The 23,624-nt window shown below is 40.9% G+C and overlaps 1 protein-coding gene across 7 annotated transcripts in view; it reads right to left on the bottom strand.

Annotated features, from left to right (window-relative positions):
- MACROD2 (mono-ADP ribosylhydrolase 2) overlaps nucleotides 1-23,624 on the bottom strand; it is a 3,459,957-nt gene that overhangs the window by 765,247 nt on the left and 2,671,086 nt on the right. For all 7 annotated transcript variants that reach the window (XM_077485921.1, XM_077485927.1, XM_077485924.1 and 4 more), the window contains exon 8: nucleotides 14,879-14,952. In XM_077485921.1, coding sequence (XP_077342047.1) covers nucleotides 14,879-14,952 — 74 coding nt within the window. The remainder of the gene's footprint in view (nucleotides 1-14,878; nucleotides 14,953-23,624) is intronic.

Below are 23,624 nucleotides of genomic sequence, written 5' to 3'. Positions count from 1 at the left end.
CTACTATAATATAAATATTCATCTTGACCTGGGATAAAAAATTTCGTGTCTAATAGTGGCATTAATGGTGAGTTGTGATCCCAGTTATGTCGCTTATTTATTATGTCCCATATCTGAAATAAATTTTTTGTGAGTGTGTTTGTGCTAAGACCTAATTCTCTGTGCTTTGCAGGGATCCATACTATTTCCCCTAATTCCCTGCTACTTAACTTAATTTCTAATTCAACCCAATCCTTTCCCTTTTTATTATGTATCCAATCTGGTATTCGTGAAATTGCTATAGCCTCATAATATTTTTGGAGATCCGGCATTGCCAGGCCACCCCTCTCTTTACTTCTTATCAGGGAATTCCGTGCCACCCTCGCCGTTTTTTTTTTCCATATAAATCTATTAATCAAGATTTTTAATTTATTTAGATAAACCTGTGGTAAAACTATTGGGATCATTTGGCATGTATAGGTGAAAATTGGCAAAATAAACATTTTGACTACGTTTATTCTCCCTGTCCATGATAGGGCTTTATGTTGACACCTTTCCAGATGTTGTTTAATTTTATTTAGTATGGGAATATAGTTGGCCTCAAAGAGATTACTCATCTCCGAAGTCAATCTTATTCCCAAATATGCCAATTCCCTCCCGCACCATCTAAAGGGGAGTTTGGATTGAAGGATACTCTGCTCAGTTATGGGCAAATTTAAATTCAAGATTTCAGATTTAGATATGTTAACCTTAAAATTAGAGACCTTCCCATAATTTGATAATTCTTCCATTATTGCTGGTATGGAAGACCCGGGGTTGGTGATATAAAGCAAGAGGTCGTCCGCAAATGCTGCCACCTTGAACTCCCTCTCAGCAGCCCATATCCCTTGAATGTTACGGTTCAACCTAATGTTCAACAGTAGGGGTTCAAGCGATAATATAAATAATATTGGGGACAACGGGCAACCCTGTCTTGTCCCGTTGAACAACTCAAGGGGACAGGACAGGGTCCCATTTACTCTTATTTTAGCTCTGGGGTGGGTATATAGGGCTTCTATCCAGCCTCTCATCCGCTCCTTCAGTCCATACCTTTCTAGGATTTCAAACAGGAACCCCCACCCCACCCTGTCAAATGCCTTTTCAGCATCAATTGACATGAGTACCGTGGGGGTCCCCCTTCTAACAGCTTCTTGGGATAGCATAATGGTCTTTAGTGTGTTATCCTGACCTTCTCTCCCTTCAATAAACCCAACCTGATCCTGCCGTATCCACTCTGGCACATGCGGTCTTAATCTTTCAGCGATGATTTTTGCAAACAATTTAATATCTGAATTTAGTAAGGAGATTGGCCTATAGCTTTCTACTGCCGTTGGGTCCTTTCCCTCTTTCAAGATCAGGACCACATGTGTCAAGAGGGTTTCTTCGCTGTACGGTTTTTTGCTGTTTAACTGTTTTTCTTTTCTTTTTCTTTTTGATTCATTTTTTCTCTCTCAGGATCGCAACGGACAAGGACTATTTTCCGACCTGTCTGCACCCATCTGGGCGCCTCTTCCTAGCTGCGACAGCTCCTGTCGGACTTTTTTCTCTCCAGTCTTGGGACATCTCAGGTGATGCGACTTCCCAGTCGCTAGTCGCTGATAAATGTGTGTTAATTGCCTTTTTCCTCCCTGGTGGTTTACGACTGTTATTATGGTTACTCCTACTTGCACTTATGTTTTGTATTTCTGATGGCTAAGATTAGATTTCTTTCTTGGAATGTTAGGGGACTGGGCAGTCCGGTGAAGAGGCTGGCGGTGCTTAGGCACCTTAAAGATATGAAGGCTGACATTGTGTGTCTGCAGGAGACACATTTTGCTCCTGCTGGTACTCCTAGCCTGGGTTCTAGACAGTATATCCACCAATACCATTCCACATACTCTGCCTATGCAAGAGGAGTGAGTATCCTAATTAAACAGCATGCACGTTTCTCCTGCTCCCAACAGGTTATTGATCCGGGGGGGAGGTACATTTTTTTGCTGTGTAAGCTTGCTACTATACAATGCATTATTGCCAATGTTTATATCCCGCCGCCGTATTCGGCAGAGATTCTTAGGCGCCTAGCTGGGTTTATGGCACAGTTCCCTGGCATACCCCTGTTGGCGATGGGTGATTTTAACAACTATGTCAACGGTCTGTGGGATAAGATTCCAACTCCTCCGGTAGTCCCCTCACGCCCTAATGGCGATACTCCTTTTGCAGCTCTGTTAGCTGAACTCGGGCTGGTGGATGTCTGGCGGAAAGCCCACCCCCACTCCCGTTTATATTCATGTTGCTCTCCAGCGTTTGGGAGCTTGTCCAGAATAGACCTGGGACTGGGAAACTCCGCCCTCCTCCCCCTAATTAGAGATTCTGGTTATGGGGTTAGACATATATCCGACCACTCTTCTTTGTGGATTGAGATGTCCCTATCTACTGACCACGCACCTAGGAGTTGGAAGCTTAACCCCTTTTGGCTTGCATTATTCCCGCAGCCTGACCCCATTACAAGTGCTCTTAAACTTTTCCTGCAGGACAATTTAGGCTCGGCAGCTATAGATGTAGTCTGGGATGCAACTAAGGCCTTCCTTAGGGGACAATTTATCACTACTATAACTGATATAAAACGGAACACTAAAGCTTGGGAAATGGAGGTCAATAGAGCACTTAGAGAGTCGGAGCAGGCCTATGTTGACAACCCCTCGGAGGACACTAAGAGGGCTTGGTTGGGAGCGCAATCTATGTCTAGACAAGTAACTTTACAACTGGCAGAAAATAAAAGGTTTTTCCTCCAACAAACACACTTTGAGGAGGGGGAATCGACGGGCCATATGCTGGCTCTGCTGGCGAGGACCCAGGGTTCCGCGCCTATGACTCACTCACTGTGCGATTCGCAGGGAGTGACCCATTCGGACACCCCTGGGATCTTGCGGGTATTTCGATCCTTCTATGCAGACCTGTACTCCTCTAAGGTGCAGCCCGGTGATGGGGAGATTGGGGACTTTTTAAACGGGTGTGATATTCCATGCCTGTCTGCGTTGGACGGAGAGCTGTTGAACGCCCCCTTAACGGAGGAGGAATTGGCTTCTGCACTGGAACACTCTCATAATAATAAAGCTCCGGGGGCGGATGGTCTCCCATCCGAGGTATACAAGCGTTATGCTGGGGTTCTATTGCCAACCCTTTTAAAAGTGTTTAACAACGCCTTAGAGACGGGGGTCCTACCTGCCTCTATGAATGAAGCAATCATAATTGTACTTCTGAAACCGGGTAAGGTAGCAACATCACCGGACGCATATAGGCCAATCTCCTTGCTCACGACAGACGTTAAACTATTAGCTCGGGTCTTGGCAACGAGATTATCTCTGGTAATACACAAACTGATCCATAGGGATCAATCAGGATTCATTCCGTCACGTTCCACTGCCCTAAATATTCGCCGTTTATTCTTGAACCTACAGGTTCCTGTGGATAACCCCGGTAATCAGGCCATCCTCTCGCTGGACGCGGCTAAGGCCTTTGATAGTGTTGAGTGGCCTTATCTGTGGAAAGTGATGGAGCGGATGGGGCTGGGCAGCACATTTATTAGTTGGGTCCGACTGTTATATGCCAAGCCTACGGCTAGAATCAGAGCTAATGCGGAGCTCTCCGACCCATTCGTGCTGCACAGAGGCACGAGACAGGGGTGCCCTCTGTCGCCCCTGCTCTTTGCCATGGCGCTTGAACCACTTGCAGCCAGAATGAGATCGGCTCAGGATATTGTGGGTTTCTGCAGGCCCACTGGAATGGATGTGGTATCGCTCTACGCTGATGACACGCTTATATACCTGGGGGACACCCAGGGCTCCCTTACGGCCACCATGAACCTGATTACCCTATTTGGTACATTGTCAGGTTTTAAGATTAACTGGGACAAATCTGTACTGATGCCCTTGTCCCCTCTAACGGCTCCCTTACCCCCTTGTGCAAACATGATTCAGACGGTTACATCCTTTAAGTATCTGGGGGTGCAGATATCCCCCGAGGTGACGGAATATGCCAAACTGAATCTTATGCCATTGTTACTTAAGTTCAGAGATAAATGTAAGATCTGGTGTAAACTACCGTTATCGGTGGTGGGCAGGGTAAACCTCATTAAAATGGTGTGGGCCCCGCAGCTGCTCTATATTTGTCATAACTCCCCGACTTGGATCCCGAAACGTTGGTTCGATAAAATTGACTCTCAGTTTAGGGAATTAATATGGTGTAGAAAGACGGCCAGACTTAGTTTACTTACCTTGCAATATAATAAGGACGAAGGGGGGTTGGCACTTCCACACGCTAGGATGTATTTTTTTGCTTCGCAGCTCCAGCACATGGGTGGGTGGGGGTTGGATGACCCATTGGACCCGATCCGAAGGATACTGGCTGACACGGTCGCCTCGGACACAGCATTGTCTAGATTGGAGGCAGGCTTCCCTCATATGGACAGGGGTTCCCCGACTGTTATACTGCTGAATACACTGTGGTCTCATGTTAAAAAACTGCTACGAATACGTGGCTTCCTTGCCCTCACCCCTATTTGGCGGAACGCTAATTATGGTGAACTTTTTAAGCTCAAGGGATTTGGTAACTGGAGTGGGAGTGGTCTTCAGTATCTCTCGCAACTGTATAGTGGACGGGTACTGAAGTCCTTTATGGAAATACAAGCGGAGTTTGACATCCCTCGTAGGGATTTCTTTAAATATTTACAGTTACGTCATGCGTTGCAAACACAGGCACGGAGTGTGCAGCTCTCCCTAACAGACCATCCTGTGGTGAAGGAGATATTTATGCAGATTGACCGTAAAGGCATGATCTCTAGGGGGTATGCTATGCTTCTTGACGCGGTGCAGGACCCGGCACGTCTTCCATGTCGGCAGAGGTGGGAGGCGGACCTGGGGCCCATGGACGCGGAGACCTGGAACCTCTGCTTGTCCTCCGCTCCGTTGGTGTCGGTATCGGCCTCCCATAGGCTCTCCCACCTATATTTACTACATAGGACCTATAGAACTCCAGTTAAACTGCACAGTTGGGGTGTTAGAGGGTCTCCCCTTTGCCCTAAATGTATGCGGGACCATGGGGATCTTATGCACATGTTCTGGAGGTGCCCGAAACTAAAACGATATTGGGCGGGAATTTTTGACACTATATCCTCAGTGTTCTCTGTTGGTATCCCGCGGTGTCCGTTGGTCTGCCTGCTGGGGGCCCTGGATGAGGAATCATTGACACCCTCGGCCCATACAGCCATTATCAGGTTACTATATGTAGCTAGAAAATTGATAGCGAGACTATGGATGACCCACAGGGTTCCCACCAGGCAGCAATGGATAGAACAGGTGAACCAGATGCTGATCAGAGAAAAGATAACATACCAACACAGAAACGCACCGCACAAATTTAATGCCATGTGGGGGGGGTGGCTTGAGGTCCCGGGACTAGCTCCCCACCAACTTATACAGGACAGACTTTTACAGGGTTAACTGAAGGTCCTAGGACCGGTATATGGAGGTACATAAATGGTCATGTTTCCAGGATGGGTCTAACTCTATGTCTCTCCCTTATCCGGTAATTGTACGGGGTGTAGGGAGACACCAATGGGACTGTGTGCTGGGCTGTGGGCCGTAGTATATATGTAAGGTACCTATGCGGCTGTTTCTTGATGCGGAGTGGTCTATGAGAGAACGATACTTTTGTTATTACTTTTGGTTCCTTTTTTCTTTTTCCTTATCTCCTTTCTTCTTTAATTTTTTGGTTTTATTGATATTTTCCATGTCTCAACAGTTTTCAAACCGAACCTATTTGTATTTCTATATTCTCTGTATACTTTTGGATGTAAAAACCAATGCTACTGTAAGACTGTACTTTACTCCTATGTTTGGTTTGTACCATAAGTGCTTTACAATAAAAACTTATTTGATTTAAAAAAAAAAAAAAAAAACTTAACTTTAACTTAACTTTACTCACTGCTTCATGCACTGATTTCCTTGGATGAGTTCTCTCTGAAGCACTCCAAGCCAATTCATTGCCTCCAGCTCAGTCCCCTCTGATGCTTCCTTAGAACTCATCCCTTTAGAATTATTACCGGATCTTTGGCAGGCTTTCTTTCACATAAACCTGAACACCCAGGTAGGCCTCAGTTAGGCCTAGCAGTCGGCAGCCACCTAGATAGGCCCCAGGCTTTGGGCCTAGCAGCCAGGAACTCTACATTCATCATCCACTCAGAACGTATCCCTGGGCAAGAACTCACTGCCTGATCACCTCACTTCATTCCATTAACTAACCTCTCCCAGCATGATTAGCTGCAATATAATTGGCTGAGAAAGGTATGTTTATCATAACCAAAACTTCCCTGTAGCTCATCACTCTAATGTCAAAGACTACTGACAGAAGGGAGAATCCACAACTTAGAATGGAAGTAACAGAAGTCATGTAATCACTAAACACTACAAATTAGTCAGACTGGCTACCATCCAGCACAACTAAATTTACCTGTAGCCCTACTCTAAGGACAAGGGTGCTACATATAGATAGAGTCTTTTATTGTGGAGTGCAAGTTACCCTGTTTGACTTCTGCTAGAAAGCTAGCAAGCTTATTTTCTTGCCTAATCACCATCCCCTGGCTTGTTCTCTGACAAATTCATGATATCGCTTCTGTTTCTATTCTGATACCTTACCATTGGAAAACAGCCATTGTCTTGACCTTGGCTACAATGTTGCACTAAGCTTCGCACTGAGATACATAGAAACCTAAAGGAGCAATGGCAGAAAAAAGACCAAGAGGTCCATCAAGTCTGTCTTGATTGATCTTACCTACTCGCTGCCACTAACCATGACTAGTTTTGTACTTTGAAATTACTATCCACACAACCTCCTACAACACCATCTGTGGTTCTGGTGGATTCCAGTTACTTTTATAGCCAGTGTCTTTGGTGAGAACCTTTTACTAACTGGCTGGTGGTTAGAAGCATCCTCGCTGTATCTGCGCAGACCCTGTGTTCAAGGGATACTCCCCTTCGCCAAGCTCCCCTACTGCTTTGTTCTCTTGCCATCTTAACCCTATATCAGTTCTGTATTGGATGGTGAAGTTTACACAATAATGACACAACCCCTCCATAACGTTTGGGCCTGGTCATTGGTTGATCAGTCCTGAGCAATGAAGAAGGTAACACTTCCATCCTATGATTTTTTTTGGTTATGTGAACCATCATATCATACAATGTTTATAATGAGATGAAATAAGTGCAGAAGTCATCGAAAAACACTTTGACCATCTCACACACATATAAAGTCTTTTAATGAGTTAGTTAGCAAGAAGTTATGGATAGGAAGTCCTTTGAAAGACTTTACAACAATAAACTTTTCTTATATTGGCACATCCAAAGTAAATCTTTTTTTATACATGAATAATATTACTTTGACTATTTAAAAATAAACCCCCAAGATATGCTTTCTAATCATTTATGGGGGCCTTACATAGGGCAAATAAATCAAATCTTTGAGAAATATGGTAGAAGGAAGTGATATAGGAGTTAACTAAAAAAGTACTTTGTCTTTCCACTATGCAGACCAGACACAGACAGACCCTTTAAAATCAGAACAAGATATGATTACTTTACTGAATTAGCTGGGAGAAAAACAAATATCCCAGTGCAATGGGAAGATGTATTATGTGCTTGACTAGTTATATAATACACTGCAGCATAATAGCGTAGAAGAGAATATAAAAAATCTGCAATCAATCAACAGACTACAGAACAATTGTTCAAATCTATCAGAGTAATCAGTTATATAACACATAAATCTCATTCAAGACATGTTTATGCCACATTACATTGAAATGAAATAAACAAACATACACACTAGTTAATATCAAAGCAAAAGTAAAAATGTGGAATATTATAAGAAGCAACCAGGCAATACCCTACTGTCAGCTGCTGCCATTTTCTTAACTCAGTTGTCTATTGTGTTCGACATTCTATTAAAGAGCCACAACCTGGGGGCTTTCCTACAGCTAATCTCATCCCCACCACCAAGGGCTCTGGTGAAGGCTAAGAATTTCTAGAGCTTGAACCTGGTGAAGATACAGAATCATGCTGCTTAATATTTTATTAAAGAGCCACAACCTCGGGGGTTTTCCTACAGCTAATCTAATCCCCACCATCTAGACTTCTAGAACTTGAGCCTTGGTAACAGCCTTGGATTACCTGGTGGATATAAAGAATATTTACTCTCTTGCTTGCCCACACAAATTCTGAGTGTCTACTTTAGCCCTTGCCTTTTCTGTATTACCCCTGAACCTCCCCAACAGCAACTTTTTTGTTACTCTAAACCTGTAGCCTCAGGTCCCCATTTCAGTTTTGAATAACCTCTTGTTATTGCATGTTATTGGACATACTGTATATTCTCCATGATTTCCTAATAAATGCAAATATAGCCAGCAGTTCTCTACCATGATGACTCTCACAAATGTCAACTGTTTTACTGCTATGTGCTCACTGGAAGATTCCCCCTTACTTTGTTTCGCAAGCTACTGACACAGACAAAAAAAAAATACTCAAAGCCCTTGTACACATGGTCGGAGATTCCGACGGAATGTTTCCGATCGGACCGTTTTGTCGGATATTCCGACTGTGTGTGGTCTGCATCGGACTGTTTCCATCGGAGTATCCGATGGACCAAGTTTTCCAACTTGTTGGTAAAATTTTCAGATAAAATGCTCCGATCGGACATACTCCGATCATGTGTAGAGAATTCCGATCGGACAAAGAGCCACGCATGCTCAGATCAAATTCCTACACCAAAGCTATTGGCTACTAGCCTGAACGTAGTCCCGTCATAACGAAATAACGTCATCACATTGGATTTTCCGACAACTTTGTCCGGCCATGTGTATGCAACAGTTTCGGACAAAATCCGTCAGACAAAATCCGATGGATTTGGTTGTCGGAATCTCCGACCGTGTGTACAAGGGCTAAGCCTTTCTCACTATATACAAAAAAATATGTGTTGGGGTTCCAGTTTAAGGTCACAAAATTCTAAGCACTCACATATAAATGGATGAATATACGGACTGCATTCCTGCATATGGAGTGCAAACAATGATATTAGAAATATGTGATCAGGAAAAAATGTAACTTTTAATGTGATCTTTTATACACCTATAAGCAAATGGAGATCACCATAACTATTTCACCTTAATTGACATAAATAAGGAGATCATCTGACATGAACAGAAAAAAGTGCACATTGGGGGATTAGAATTCTATCAAAGGGCATAAACTTCTATTACCAAACAATCAAATTCCTTGATAGATGGCCACCTTAATAAGAAAAAAAAGTCATGTTTTCATCTGGTTACCCTGTTTAAAAAGAATGTTAATTTACAATCTCAGAAAGATATAAGCTCTATTTGTTCAATAGCCAAATCATTTGAAAGTACATGATAAGCTATAGGTTTCTCAAGTCCTAGGGCTCTGATCTTTCGGCATCCTCATCTTAACAGCATGATGTGAAGTTCTGCTAATCAATACTGCGAAGTAATATACAATCACAAAGCCACTTGTCCTTCAAAGTAAGCTTCCACTAAACAAGGAAAAATATTGCACATGAGACAGAGGCCCAGACAATACAGTTCTCTGATCAGCACAAAGCAATAGATGTTTATGGTGGCAACGACAGATCAATCACCATGATTTGAATTATGGAGCAACTATACAGCAGGGATTTGGGAGCAGAAATAAGCAAATGTTGTGGAAAGCTTTGGATGAAAACAACAGCTGAGCCCGACATATGAACATGTTCAGGATTTGTAGAAAAGAGAATATGTTTATTTTGCACAGAATGTATTTTGTCTTGTTGAGGACTGCAAATTATTTTTACACTTCACTCACAATGTAAGAATAGTCCAATTGTTACAGAGGAACTATACCCAAATGATCATAGGTTAACAAAGGGGCTTACCAATTCTTAGATGTCATGGCTGCATTCATTTTATTTTTTAAGCTCCCTTTCTTTTCATCAAGTGATCTGGCCAGTAAGTCTGTTGTTTTTCAAAAGAACACACTCTCCAGCAGTTTTATTAGTTTACAGGGTTGACACAAACCATTTATCACTCACAGGGGTGCTTACAATAACTCATTTATTTATGTTAAACCCTTATTCCTAAAGGAAGAAAAAATGTTGCTGTACCTGATTATAAAGGGTGAGCTGGAGTTTGGCTTAAATTTGTTTATTTAAATCGTCTAGTACATATAACCACCCCCTCCCTCCAATACTGACGAAACTGCTGTCCAAAGGTGTAATACAGGAGTTGTGATCACTAGCCAGGAGATATTTCATGGAAATACAGGTAAGCCTTAATCTAGGCTTACCTATAGGTCAAAGTGGTCTGCAAGGTTTTACAACCACTTTAATAAACATTCCAGATCGCAGAAGAAGAAAATGGTTGCAGAGCCTTGACGACACCATCACCCACAACTTTGGAGTCTGTGATACCGTAAAACTAGGTTCAGTCCCCAGCCGCCATATACCACATAACAAGACCAACTGGAGGACTCCATACCTGAGATGGGTCCCACCGTTTCACCAGTCGACCAATGTTTTCGACCCTCATCAAGGACCCCAACCGCCAACCTTCTCACTCAGGAAGAAACCCTAACTAAACCACATCACCCAGGCGGGCAGGAGGGCGGGCGATTTCCGACTGCAAGTAATACCCAATTCACTTCTCCCCTGAACTACTATCTCTCCTACTCCCATCACCCCATCTGCTCGTCCACTCAGGTAAGAGCACTGACCTTTTAAAACCAAACCCCTCATTTTAACCCTATGTGGCCTGGTATACTTCCACCTTGTCATGTATGCCTTTCACTTATACTTTGTTAAGCTTCGTGCATGTCTGGAATTACAGTAGAGCCTTCTTAAAACAGAAGGGATTTGCTTGTCTCACTTCCATCTCTGATTCACAAAATAATAAGGGGTTTATTCCTCATTTTATTAAAGTAGGAAGAACCATGTGAATTATTCTGATGCCCCTGGCTAAATGTACATCCACATTTGCTGGAATAGACAACAAAAGAAACCAAATATCAAAAAGTACTGAGGAATAAAAACACAATCAACATTATATTTGACAATTTCATAAAGAAAATGAAAATTGATTTAATAACATTGTAAAAAAAAAGGTTGTTTGTGCTTTTACTCCTTAGTACTTTTTGATATGTGTTCACAAATACTAATTGGGCCTTAAAAATCCGTTGGGGGGATTTCTTTTGTTGTCTATTCCAATACCCCAACTATATTCCTTGTTTCCAGTTCAGTCTAATATATCAGAGCCATTTATTCCAAACGATAATATATATACATATATATATATATATATACATATACACACACACAGTATATACAGTAGGTCTACTGTATGAATTAGGGAATGGGTAACTACAAGGCATGATACCACAAGAAGTAGCTTTTAATAGGGTCCCTCGTTAAAAAAAAGCTATGCTCCATTTTACACCAGCAGTAAAGAAAAATGAAGAAATCATAGCAGCCATCCAACCAGCTTCTTCGGCAAACTGACATAAAACGATGAAGTGACTCTTGTAGGGACATTCACTTTTTATGCCAAGCTTCGGTTTACCAGTACCAAATGCCAGCCTTAATATTAGCATGCATATTAGGCACCAACCCTTATAATAATCCAAAGTGAAAAAGGATTAAGAAGAAAGGGATATTTTAACGTAGAAAACCTGCAGCCATACGGTTTATGACGTGACACAAATATTCATTAAAGAAAGATGGATACACAGTAAATTAGGGGTGCTTTAAAATATCACACATGTTGATCAGCTTAACTCAAATTATAATTAAAAAAATCTCTAAATGGATTGTTACATGAAAATATGTAAACTATAGAACAAGCATTATGTAATTACATCACAGAATATTATCACCACAATTCCTATAGATTTTAGATACATGACCTTGATACCAAATATATACATGCTATATTGAAAAATTGAGACATATGGCTAGAAAAAGAAAATTCACTCATATACAGATCACCAGCAAATATAAATTTGTATTCAGTTCAGAAATAGCATACAAGAGAAACTTAAAGTGACTCTGTCATTGCAAAAGTATGGGGGCTGCCATTGCTGGCTTCTACTTTGTGAATGCTTGTGCCATGCTGATGCTTTGGCTTCCATGCCTTTCAATACTTCAGCCTGGAACAAATACAGAGATACGAACTTCTGACCCTTTTACAGCATGCTTGTTCGGGGTCGGCTACTTAAAAGTATTGAAACTAGACATAGCCAGGCAACTAGCATTTGTAAAAGAGGGCTATCAATGGCTGCCCCCATACTTTTCTCATGACATTTAAACATTCAGGACATCAGCAATAACCAGTTCTACATGATGTTGTGGTAGCTTATATACAGTGCTGGGAAAAAAATATTTGCCCCCTTCCTGATTTTTTCTTTTTTTTTTTTATATTTCTCATACTTAAATGATTCAGATCATCAAACTAATTTTAATATTACACAAAGATAACCCGGGTAAATACAAGATGCAGTTTTTAAATTATTATTTCATTTATTAAGGGAAAACATTTTGTATAAACCTGCCTGGCCCTATGTGAAAAAATAATTACCCCCTCCCATGCTGAATCGTGAATGAACTGTGATTAACCACATTTTTTTAGAAAGCTGAGTTAAATTTAATTTGCCACACCCAGGCTTGATTACTGCCAGACCTGTTGAATCAAGAAATTACACAAATAGAAGCTGTCTGACAAAGTAACGCATGCTAACAGATCACAAAAGCCACGCATCATGCTAAAATCTAAAAAAATTCAAGAACAGATTACCAACAAACATGTATCTGTCTAGGATGGATTTCAAAGCCATTTCTAAGGCTTTGGAACGCCAGTGAACCACAGGGAGAACCATTATCCACAAATGGAGATAACTTAGAACAGTGGTGAACCTTCCCAGGAGTGGCGGGCCTACAAAAATTACTCCAAGAGCATGACGACGACTCATCCATGAGGTCATAAAAGAACCCAGAACAACATCTAAAGAACTGCAGGCCTCACTTCCTCAGGTAAAACGGCCTCAGCCTCCTCACGGCCTCAGGTAAAATCAGTGTTCATGATTCAACAATAAGAAAGAGACTGGGCAAAAATGGCATCCATGGGAGAGTTCCAAGGCCAAAGCCACTGCTGACCAAAAAGAACACAATGGTTCACATTTACCAAACCACATCTTGATTATCCCCAAGACTTTTAGGCAAATATTCTGTGGACTGATGAGGCAAAAATGTAACTTTTTGTAATGTGTGCGTCCCGTTACATCTGTCATAAAACTAATACAGCATTTCATAACAAGTACATCATACCAACAGTCACACATGGTGTTGGTAGCATGATGGTCTGGGGCTGCTTTGCAGCGTTAGAACCTGGACGACTTACCAGAATGCGCTCCACATTCCCTGAACTTTACACCCCGCATATTCTATCTGTGGGGAACACTAAAGGATGTGGTGTACCCTAGAAAACCACCTACACTATCGGAAGAAATTGAAACATAATGCAGAACAATTCCTGTGGACACTCTAGTCAATGTTCATGCAGTAGATCACCATAATCAAAAGGTGACTGGATGCTAAAAGGTAACCACCCAATGTGATTGCACAATTCAATCTTGAAGCATGAATGAAGTGTGTATACATTTTTTTGGGGCCCCTCTGTATATATTTATTTATAGTGGTTACGAGGACATGTGCACAACTCTTCTGCCAATGATGCACCCTTATTCCCTTATTGAACACACCCCTTTTATGACTGATATATATGCATGCATATATATATATATATATATATATATATATATATATATATATATATATATATATATATATATATATATAATATACACACACTATATTGCCAAAAGTATTGTGACACCTGCCTTTACACACACACATAAACATTAATGGCATCCCAGTCTTGGTCTGTAGGATATAATACTAAGTTGGTCCATCCTTTGCAGCTATAACAGCTTCAACTCTTCTGGGAAGACTATCCACAAGGTTTAGGAGTTTGTCTGTGGAAACATTTGCCCCATCTTCCAGAAACGCATTCATGAGGTCAGGCACTGATATGGATGAAAAGGCCTGGCTTGCAGTCTCTGCTCTAATTCCTCCCAAAATAGTTCTATCAGGTTGAGGTCAGGACTCTGTGCAGACCTGTCATGTCCCTCCACCTCAAAATCGCTCATCCATGTCTTTATTGTCCTTTATTTGTGCACTGATGAGCAGTCATGTTGGAACAGGAAGGGGCCATCCCCTTGGGAGCATGAAATTGTCCAAAATGTCTTGGTATGCTGACACCTTAAAAGTTCCCTTCACTGGAATTAAGGGGCCATGCCCAACTCTGAAAAACAACACCACACTATAACCCCCCCCCCCCCCTCCAACAAATGAATTCGACCAGCTCACAAAGCCAAGTCCAGTGCCTGACCCCATATATGTGCTTCTGGAAGAATGCTCAATTCTTTCTCATTGACACGCTTCTAAACCTTGTGTACAGCCTTCCCACAAGAGTTGAAGCTGTTATATCTGCAAAGGGTGAGCCAACTCAATATTGAACCCTACGAACTAAGACCGGGATTCCATTAAATGTGTATAAAGGCAAGTGTCCCAATACTTTTGGCAATATAGAGTTTATATATAAGAAAATTGTGTGTGCTCATGTACAGCATCTAATAAAACAAGTATAAGTATGCTACAAAACAAGTAGCACATTTGGCACTCATCACTGTTGAGAAAAATAACCTCACAGCTCAGCTGATATTTCGCTTACCTCATCTTGATTTTTCGTCAACCATTCTTTGGCTGTGTTCAAGGCTATACAAGCTGCTGGCTCATTTGGAAATCCTAAATGATTATTAAAAAAAAAAATACAATCAGCAAGCAGAGAGATGCAAACATAAATGAATGTATTTGGGACGTACAGTGTAATGAAAAATAATGCACTCTCAGAGTTTACGATCATCGGAGAAGTCTCCAAGTGTTATGCTGATACAACAAAACAAAGCATGCATAATGCAATTGTTAAATTTGAAATACATCTTATTCTTACAGCCAGAGATGTTTGTCCTACTTTTTTTTTTCTTTGCTGTTATCACCCCTTGAAGGATATAAAGTTTAATATGCAATAGCCCATTTTCTCACATTTATTTATTTAGGTCACCTAAGTGAGCTTGAAGAAAGGGAGTGGTGAATCCTGCAGCAGATGTTATGGCCGAAGATATCCATATTTCATGCTGGCAATAGCTAAGCATTTACAGCTGCATTAATTACAGTAAAATTATACCGTCCTAATTCTTCACACTGTCTCCAATGATCTTGTTTAGATAGCTGTGAGAAACAACCTTGTAGGTCAAGGATATCAGATATAAACCTACAACGTTAATGGTGTAATGGTGGAAAGTTAAGGAGAATGTTAAAGATCTAAAGCACACTCTGATGCTTCTGCGGTCTGAATACTGCAATCTACATTGCCATCTATAAATGTCTACTAAAAACTTCAAGCCTTGTAAGTTCCTCCTTCTAAATTGAATGTAAAAGAACCTTCATTGACTTGTCCCACCCAAAGTCAGTTTAGAAGGATACATGGCCAATGGTGGTGCCATAGAAATCCAAAATAAAAAATAGGCAGTACTCCAACACTTTTCAATAAAAATAGAGGTTTTAGCTGCATACATTTGCAAATTTACAGCACGTGGAAGCCACACCACCTCATCAAAACCCTATATGAAGTGCAGTTCCTAGTTCTAAGTTGTTGCAAACCCATACATTTACCCAGTGAGGGAATTATCCTCAGGTGATACACAGAGATGATACAAATCCTTCTACAGAAGTTGTAAGCACACTTTTTTTTCTCTGCATCTGTCTAAAACACACACATCAAAGGCTGTTTCTCAGCTCCAGCAAACTGGGGGCAGAGATCTGACTTCTCACACTGTGCATCATAGAGCACGTAGCTAAGCATAATCTAAGACCTAAGTGGAGGGAAAGGACCCTCCCCAATACAGAGTCTCATAGGGAAACATGCACAGATGAGGTCCTAAATCACCTTCAGTGTGCTGGTGGGGGGAGGTGCGGCCATATGCCAGGATTCTGTGGTGTCGACACACACATCCCCACAGGTTGAACTGGATGGACTAGTGTCTTTATTCAACTTTACCAGCTATAACCTGTCAGAAAAAAGGGTCATAACCCCCGCTCAATTTTTTTTTACCATCTGTGTCCCATTGTGGAGATTTCCCTTCACTTCCTGTCCTATAGCCAAACAGGAAGTGAGAGGAAATCACTGCAAATTAAGGAAATTCCTTGGGAACCCCTAGGTCACCAGAGCTAGTGTCCCCATTGGAAGAGTTCCCCTCTATTACTTTACTGGGGAAAGCCCAAACTATGGGATTTTCTTTTACTTTCAATGATGATGGTAAACAGGACAAATAGAGAAGGTTAATCATGCTAACGGGGACACAGACAGCAAGAGAAACGGACAGACAGCTATTCTAATCCATCTCCTCTCTATCCAAAGCTAGAAAAAAAGTTTTGCCTTTAGTTATACTTTAAAAATGTCATTAGCGTGTTTATGGTGGGAGGGCAAGAAACACAAAATAAAAGCAGATTCGTCTTCAGCTTTAAATTACCGTTATTCTCAACCCTTTTCCCACTTTATAAAAGTCCTTCACACTAGAACTGTCCAGACAAGTAAAATGTGTTTCCATGAACATTAGCATTTTGTCTTGCAGAAGTCCATGGAGAAGACTCTAACACCTAAAGTGTTGGTGGCATAGAGCACACATCCCAGAACGTATTCAGCCAATCAAGAGACAGATGTAAAAAGAAATTTACACAATAAACTTAGCATTCTTTGTTCTATCATTTCCAGTTGGAGTTGCCCTTTAACTGGCTCTTCAATTTGCAATGCTATGCCATCCCAGTTATGAAATGATGAGCAATCACAAATTAAGCGATATATAAATACTTAATGGTTTAGGGCCATTTTATAGGAAACTACAAATGCAAACACAGTAAGAAAGCCATCTTAAGAGCAATACTATGTATAAATATATTAAGCACTAGCGCAAATGAAAAATTATAGCCAGCACAGCATAATATCTAATAACAGCTGCCAGGCCACTATTAACTACCAAATAAAGGCCCATAGCAATGTTTGTTTCCAGGCATTATTACTGAACAGCTGTCAGACTAAAAGACAAAAAATGATTTTGTAACATCAGCAATAGTTAATACAGACATGGGGGTAGATTGCTAGGTAGCTTATGAAGTTAGCAGTTAATTGTGACAATCAGAGCACTCCTGGAAGAATAGAGATGTACATTTAACCATTAGTGTAATAAACTGGCAGCTGTGTATACGTTTATAGAGGTGACATGGGATGTCACATGTTTTCTTTCCAGAACGGGAACAGCATGAGACAGTAATAATTAGACTATAATTATCTGCACAAAGCTGTACTATTCTAGGCTATTCAATAAAGTGATTATTTAACAATTTGGGGGAAAAAAATGTAACCAACCACAAATAAATAAATAAATTGCTAAATCAAATTGTGATTACGTCATCTATATTGCCTTGAAAAATTATTAATGCCTCTTGAAATTTTCCCCATTTTGTCTTGTTACAACCAAAAACGTAAATATATTGTATTGTGATTTTATGTGATAGACCAACACAAAGAGGCACATAATTAAGAAGTGGAAGGAAAATGATAAATGATTTTCAAAATTGTTTACAAATAAATATGTGAAAAAGTGTGGTGTCAATACTTTGTAGAACCACCATTACAACTGCAAGTCTTTTGGGGTATGTCTCTACAAGCTTTGCACATCTAGGAGAGTTCAAGCTCTTTCAGAATGGATGGAGAGCATCTGTGAACAGCAATTTTCAAGTCTTGCCACAGATTCTCAATTGGATTTAGGTCTGGACTTTGACTGGGCCATGCTAACACATGAATATACTTCGATCTAAACCATTCCGTTGTAGCTCTGGCTGTATGTTTAAGGTCGTTATCCTGCTGCAAGGTGAACCTCTGCCCCAGTCTCAAGTCTTTTGCAAACAGGTTTTCTTCTAAGATTTCCCTGTATTTGGCTCCATACATCTTACCATCAACTCTGGCCAGCTTCCCTGTCCCTGCTGAAGAAGAGCATCTCCAAAACATGATGCTGCCACCACCATGTTTCATGGTGGGGATGCTGTGTTCAAGGTGATGTGCAGTGTTAGTTTTCAGCCACACATAGCGTTTTGCTTTTAGGCCAAAAAGTTCATTTTTGGTCTCATCTGACCAAAGCACCTTCTACCACGTTTGCTGTGTTCCCCACATGGCTTATTGCAAACTGCAAACAGGACGTTTTATGGCTTTTTTTTCAACAATGGCTTTCTTCTTGTCACTCTTTTATACAAGCCATATTTGTGGAGTGCACGACTAATAGTTGTGGACAGGTTCTCCCATCTGTGCTGTGGATCTCTGCAGCTCCTCCAGAGTTACCATGGGCCTATTGGCTGCTTCTCTGATTAATGCTCTTCTTGCTTGGCCTGTCAGTTTAGGTGAACGGCCGTGTCTTGGTAGGTTTGCAGTTGTGTTATACTCTATCCATTTTTAGCTGATGGATTGAACAGTGCTCCATGAGATTTTCAAAGCTCAGGATATTTTTTTTATAACCTAACCCTGCTTTCAACATCTCCACAACTTTATCCCTAACCTTTGTGATGTGTTCCTTGGCCTTCATGATGCTGTTTGTTCATTAAGATTCTCTAAAAAACCTCTGAGGCTTCACAAAACAGCTGAATTTATACTGGGAATAAATTACACAGAGGTGGACTCTATTTACTAATTAGGTGACTTCTGAAGGCAATTGGTTCCACTAGATTTTAGTTAGGGGTATCAGAGTAAAGAGGACTAAATACAAATGCACACCACTCTTTTCAGATATTTATTTGTAAAAAATTTGGAAACACATTTTTCATTTTACTTCAATTTCACAATTATGTGCTACTTTGTGTTGGTCTATCTCATAAAATCCCAACAAAATACAATTACGTTTTTGGTTGTAACATGACAAAATGTGGAAAATTTCAATGGGTATGAATACTTTTTCAAGACACAGGGAGAGGACAAAATAAGGAAAACATGAAAACGGATTAACTTTAGGGTAACTAAAGCATGGAGACGAACAATGCAGCTAATGGGAGTCATATTAGGTTGATAGACAATTACCAATATTAAGCAGCAGAGAGATCTGTCAATTATTTATATGTGATTTATAAAAACAAGATGCAACTAAGAGGGTTCAAGAAGGCCTAGCAAATTACAGGTCCAGAACTCTGATTATAATGCAGGCGTGATCCACTATTGTCCCCATTAGGAAATACACCCTAAGAAAAGTATTTATTTAAACAAAAATGCATGATACACAGTGGTTTGTGAAGCTACATGCTATTCAGTTAGGGATTACATCAACTTTAAACCTTGGAATGGAAGGGGCAGCAATGTTTGGCTATGGAGGCCATTGTGTTTAGATGCAGGTTCTCAATGACTGTAAAGCCAGCCATAGAGGGATGGAGGAAGGGACCACAGGTTGCAGGAAAGAAAATTACTTGATTTCCCCATTAACGTAGTCAGTGTTGATGGGGGTATCCCTCCCATGGAGCCATTGTGTTTTCCCAGCGGGGGGTGGGGAAGCCGTCAAGGCCAGGAGAACACAGTGATTACTGCTAGCGGCTATAATAGCCACTAGCAATAATTGCATGTAAAATCACACAGGCTGGTTTTAACCAAGTTGATTGATCAATCAACTTGGGTATATTCAGCCTCCCCATACATGGTTTGAATCTTGGCCCATCCCTGCTGAGCTGGGTGAGATTTGATCGTCTGGGGCCCATCCAAGTTTGGATAGGTGAGGCAGCATTATAATCAGTGGTCACCATCCATAGGGGCGCCCGGGCACCTCCCCTTCTCTGCAGCCACCCCTATATGTCTAATTGATAGATTCACTCATAGCATAAATCTATCCACGGCCACCGCTACCACCCCCTATTCAGGCGTCCGGCCCCTTTCCGGACATCAGGTGTCTGAGATACAGTGGCAGGGGTTTATTTTTTAGGCACCTGATTAGAACCATAGGCTCTAATGGGCTTCAAAAAAAGGTGGACTTGTGGCGCAGAGCATTGCACTACGAGCCCACCCAGGTGTTACAACAGCGAATGAATATTCACTATTGTAACACTGATCCTCCATCCAGACAATCAGAAGCAAGTCTGAGACCCATTTTCTGATTGGCCAAAAAGAGAAGACTCCCAATTGGCCGCCCATGGAGAGCCAGGGAAAGAGGGAGGAATCGGAAGCCAGAGCCAGGAGGGAGGAAACTGAATGAGAGCCTGAAGCGCTGATTACATGGGGGGGGGGGGGGGGTGGCATTACTGTTTGCTGCTGATTTGCCACTGATTATAAGCTACAACTGCATAAGAGGAGAGTGCATGCATGACTACCTCTACTACTTTATAAAGAGCATCAGAATTATAAATGCCTCTTAGAAATGGTCATTATTGTAGTTTGATCATCAGTAGCACCGCTAAATTGATTACCCGAAATAGGAGCCACAGTTCATTTTTAAATGTTTAACATTACTAGTCTGGTCAATATAACGCATCTAATATTTCTAAAACAAAATTTTACAAAAAATATGAAAATTATAATACGGTTGTATTGATATATTGCATTAAAAAGGTGCAAATTGTCTTAAAGTTTGTGAATATTTGGGGAATTCCAGGGTATTTTGGTTTTATTACTTATATTAAAAGTATACTCAGAGGGACATTTTATGTTTAATTAAAGATATGAACAACAAGTAGTATTTAATTTGATGCTTCAGAGAACTTTGAGTTGAAGATAAATAGGCTTAATAAGTCCCAAGATGCCCATAAAGTTATTTTTGGCAAAATGTTACAATCTGCAACAAACCTAAAGACATTAATTCCCGAAATTGCAAGAAGACAGGAAATAAATTGAAAATCATTTCATTCTCTTCACTTGGAATGTTAAAGAAAAAAAAAAACATGTTTTTTTTTTTTAAATTCTGTTCTTATTTAATTTGATTTAGAACAGGATGCTGGCAAAATCTTGTTTGTAGCCCCCTAACCTGGAAAGACTCTATTATAAGGCAAACAAAATCATTTTGATTATTTAAGGATTTCTTGCTATTTATTGCATAAAGCCAGAAAACAAGAAAAGAAAACATCGTTTTAATTAAATGATAATTCTTTGTGAACTGAAAGCAATTTTGGGACAATAGATAAATGTCTGTACTTTACATTGCAGGGTGTCTAACTAAGTAATTTCAAAAGATTTTCAATTTTTTTTTAAATGGCATCCTTTGTGGGGCCTTTTTTAAAATTATTTTCTGTTATGATGTTGTAATTAGTAATCAATTTGAGCATATTATTATATTTTATGCATCTTTTGTATAATTCTCATTTTTTTTTTTTTTTTTTTGCTTTCCAATTTCCATTTTTTTTCTTTTAGACAAATTTGTTGGATCTACATTTTAAAATTTTCTCATGATATCATTATCTAATATATTTTCAAAAAGTAAAAAGATCTTGAAAAAATATTCCTTTTGAAAAGTAGCCCCTTTTGCTGTTCCTCCCCCCTAAAAAAAATACCATGCCTCTCCTCTAAACTTCTATTTTAGCTGCGACTGAACTTATTGGTGGTTGATTTATGAAAGTCAAGTAGCTTATTCACTTTGCACAGAAATGTTTTCTTAGGTCGATGAATGAGGTGAACTTTTCCATCTTTCAATCATGTGCAAGCAAATACAGTATATATATATATAAAAACTGACAAGTGTTCTAATCCCCCTGGACTCTATCCAAAACCAAAAAAATAAGTTTTGCCTTTAGTTATACTTTAAATCAGGGATGGCGAACCTTGGCACCCCAGATGTTTTGGAACCAAATTTCCCATGATGCTCTTGCACTCTGCAGTGTAGTGGGGCATCATGGGAAATGTAGTTCCAAAACATCTGGGGTGCCAAGGTTCGCCATCACTGCTTTAAATCAATGCCATAGACTTGTGGGAAAAAGTGCAGGGATGTTAACGGGTACCATTTTTTTTTACAGAAACATTACACCATCGAGAGTCTAGAAAAGTGTATATACAGTATCTCACAAAAGTGAGTACACCCCTTGTATTTTTGTAAATATTTTATTATATCTTTTCATGTGACAACACTGAAGAAATTACACTTTGCTACAATGTTAAATAGTGTGTGCACAGCTTGTATAACAGTGTAAATTTGCTGTCCCCTCAAAACAACTCAATACATAGCCACTAATGTCTAAACTGCTGGCAACTAAAAGTGAGTACACCCCTAAATGAAAATGTCCAAATCGGGCCTAAAGTGTCAATAGTTTGTGTGGCCACCATTATTTTTCAGAACTGCCTTAACGCTCTTGGGCATGGAGTTCACCAGAGCTTCACAGAATGCCACGGGAGTCCTCCATGATGGCATCACAGAGTTGGTGGCGTGTTAGCCCTTGTACACACGGTCGGAGAATCCGTCGGAATGCGTCTTATCGGACCATGTCGTCGGATAATCCGACTGTGTGTGGTATGCATCGGACTGATTCCGTCGGAATATCCGTCGGACTAAATTTTCCAACATGTTGGAAATATTTCCCGACCAACTTCGCTACACTCCGATCATGTGTAGCGAATTTTGATCGGACCAAGTGCCACGCTTGCTCAGATTAAATTCCTACATCAAAGCTATTGGCTACTAGCCTGAATGTAGTCCCATCGTAACGAAATTACGTCATCACTGTCAGGGAAGACGGGCTTTCCATGTAAGATCCCGGCGTGCACGCATGGGTATTAGCACTTTAAGACACACACCTGTCACTAATACTGAAGTCAGGCGGGCTATTTAAACAGGGCTCCTACAGAGGTTCATTGCTGTTTGGTCTGCAGCTTCTGTGTTGTATCCTGTTTCCTGTGTGACCTCTGAATCTAATCCAGCTTGTCGTTTCCTGTGATTGCCTGCTGCCTGTTCTAATCCCGGCTTCCCTTTGACTCTGATCCTGCCTGCTGATTCTGTCTGCTGATCTTCGGGTACTACTTGGCTTGTGACCTGACCACTCTTCTGCCTACCGTCTATGCCTGATCTGCCTGATTATTACCGACCCGGCCTGTCTGACCCTGCATCTCGTTCATCCAGCCTGCTTCAGCTCTCAGCCCTGCAAACCAGCATCTGGTCCTGCTCGTGTGAGTTCATCCACTACCTGCCCGCTGATCACCACTACTACAGGGACTATTGAACTGTTTATAGGCACTCATACCCCACCGTGCTCCTGTGGCTGCTGTATCAATACCAGTGGTCCGCGAGCCGGAGTTGTACAAGAGGCCTTCCTCTGCACGTCAGGCTCATATCCCAGGTACATAACAATCACATTCTGAAAGATCAGATTTTTTGACAACTTAGTCCGACCGTGTGTATGCAACAGTTTCGGACAAG

This window comes from Lithobates pipiens, unplaced genomic scaffold (assembly GCF_037356315.1).
Source record: "Lithobates pipiens isolate NorthernLeopardFrog02 unplaced genomic scaffold, aLitPip1_a1.2 Scaffold_18, whole genome shotgun sequence".
Classification (NCBI taxonomy): Eukaryota; Metazoa; Chordata; class Amphibia; order Anura; family Ranidae; genus Lithobates; species Lithobates pipiens.
Note: the sequence above shows the minus strand (reverse complement) of the source record. Positions and strands in the feature narration are given on the sequence as shown.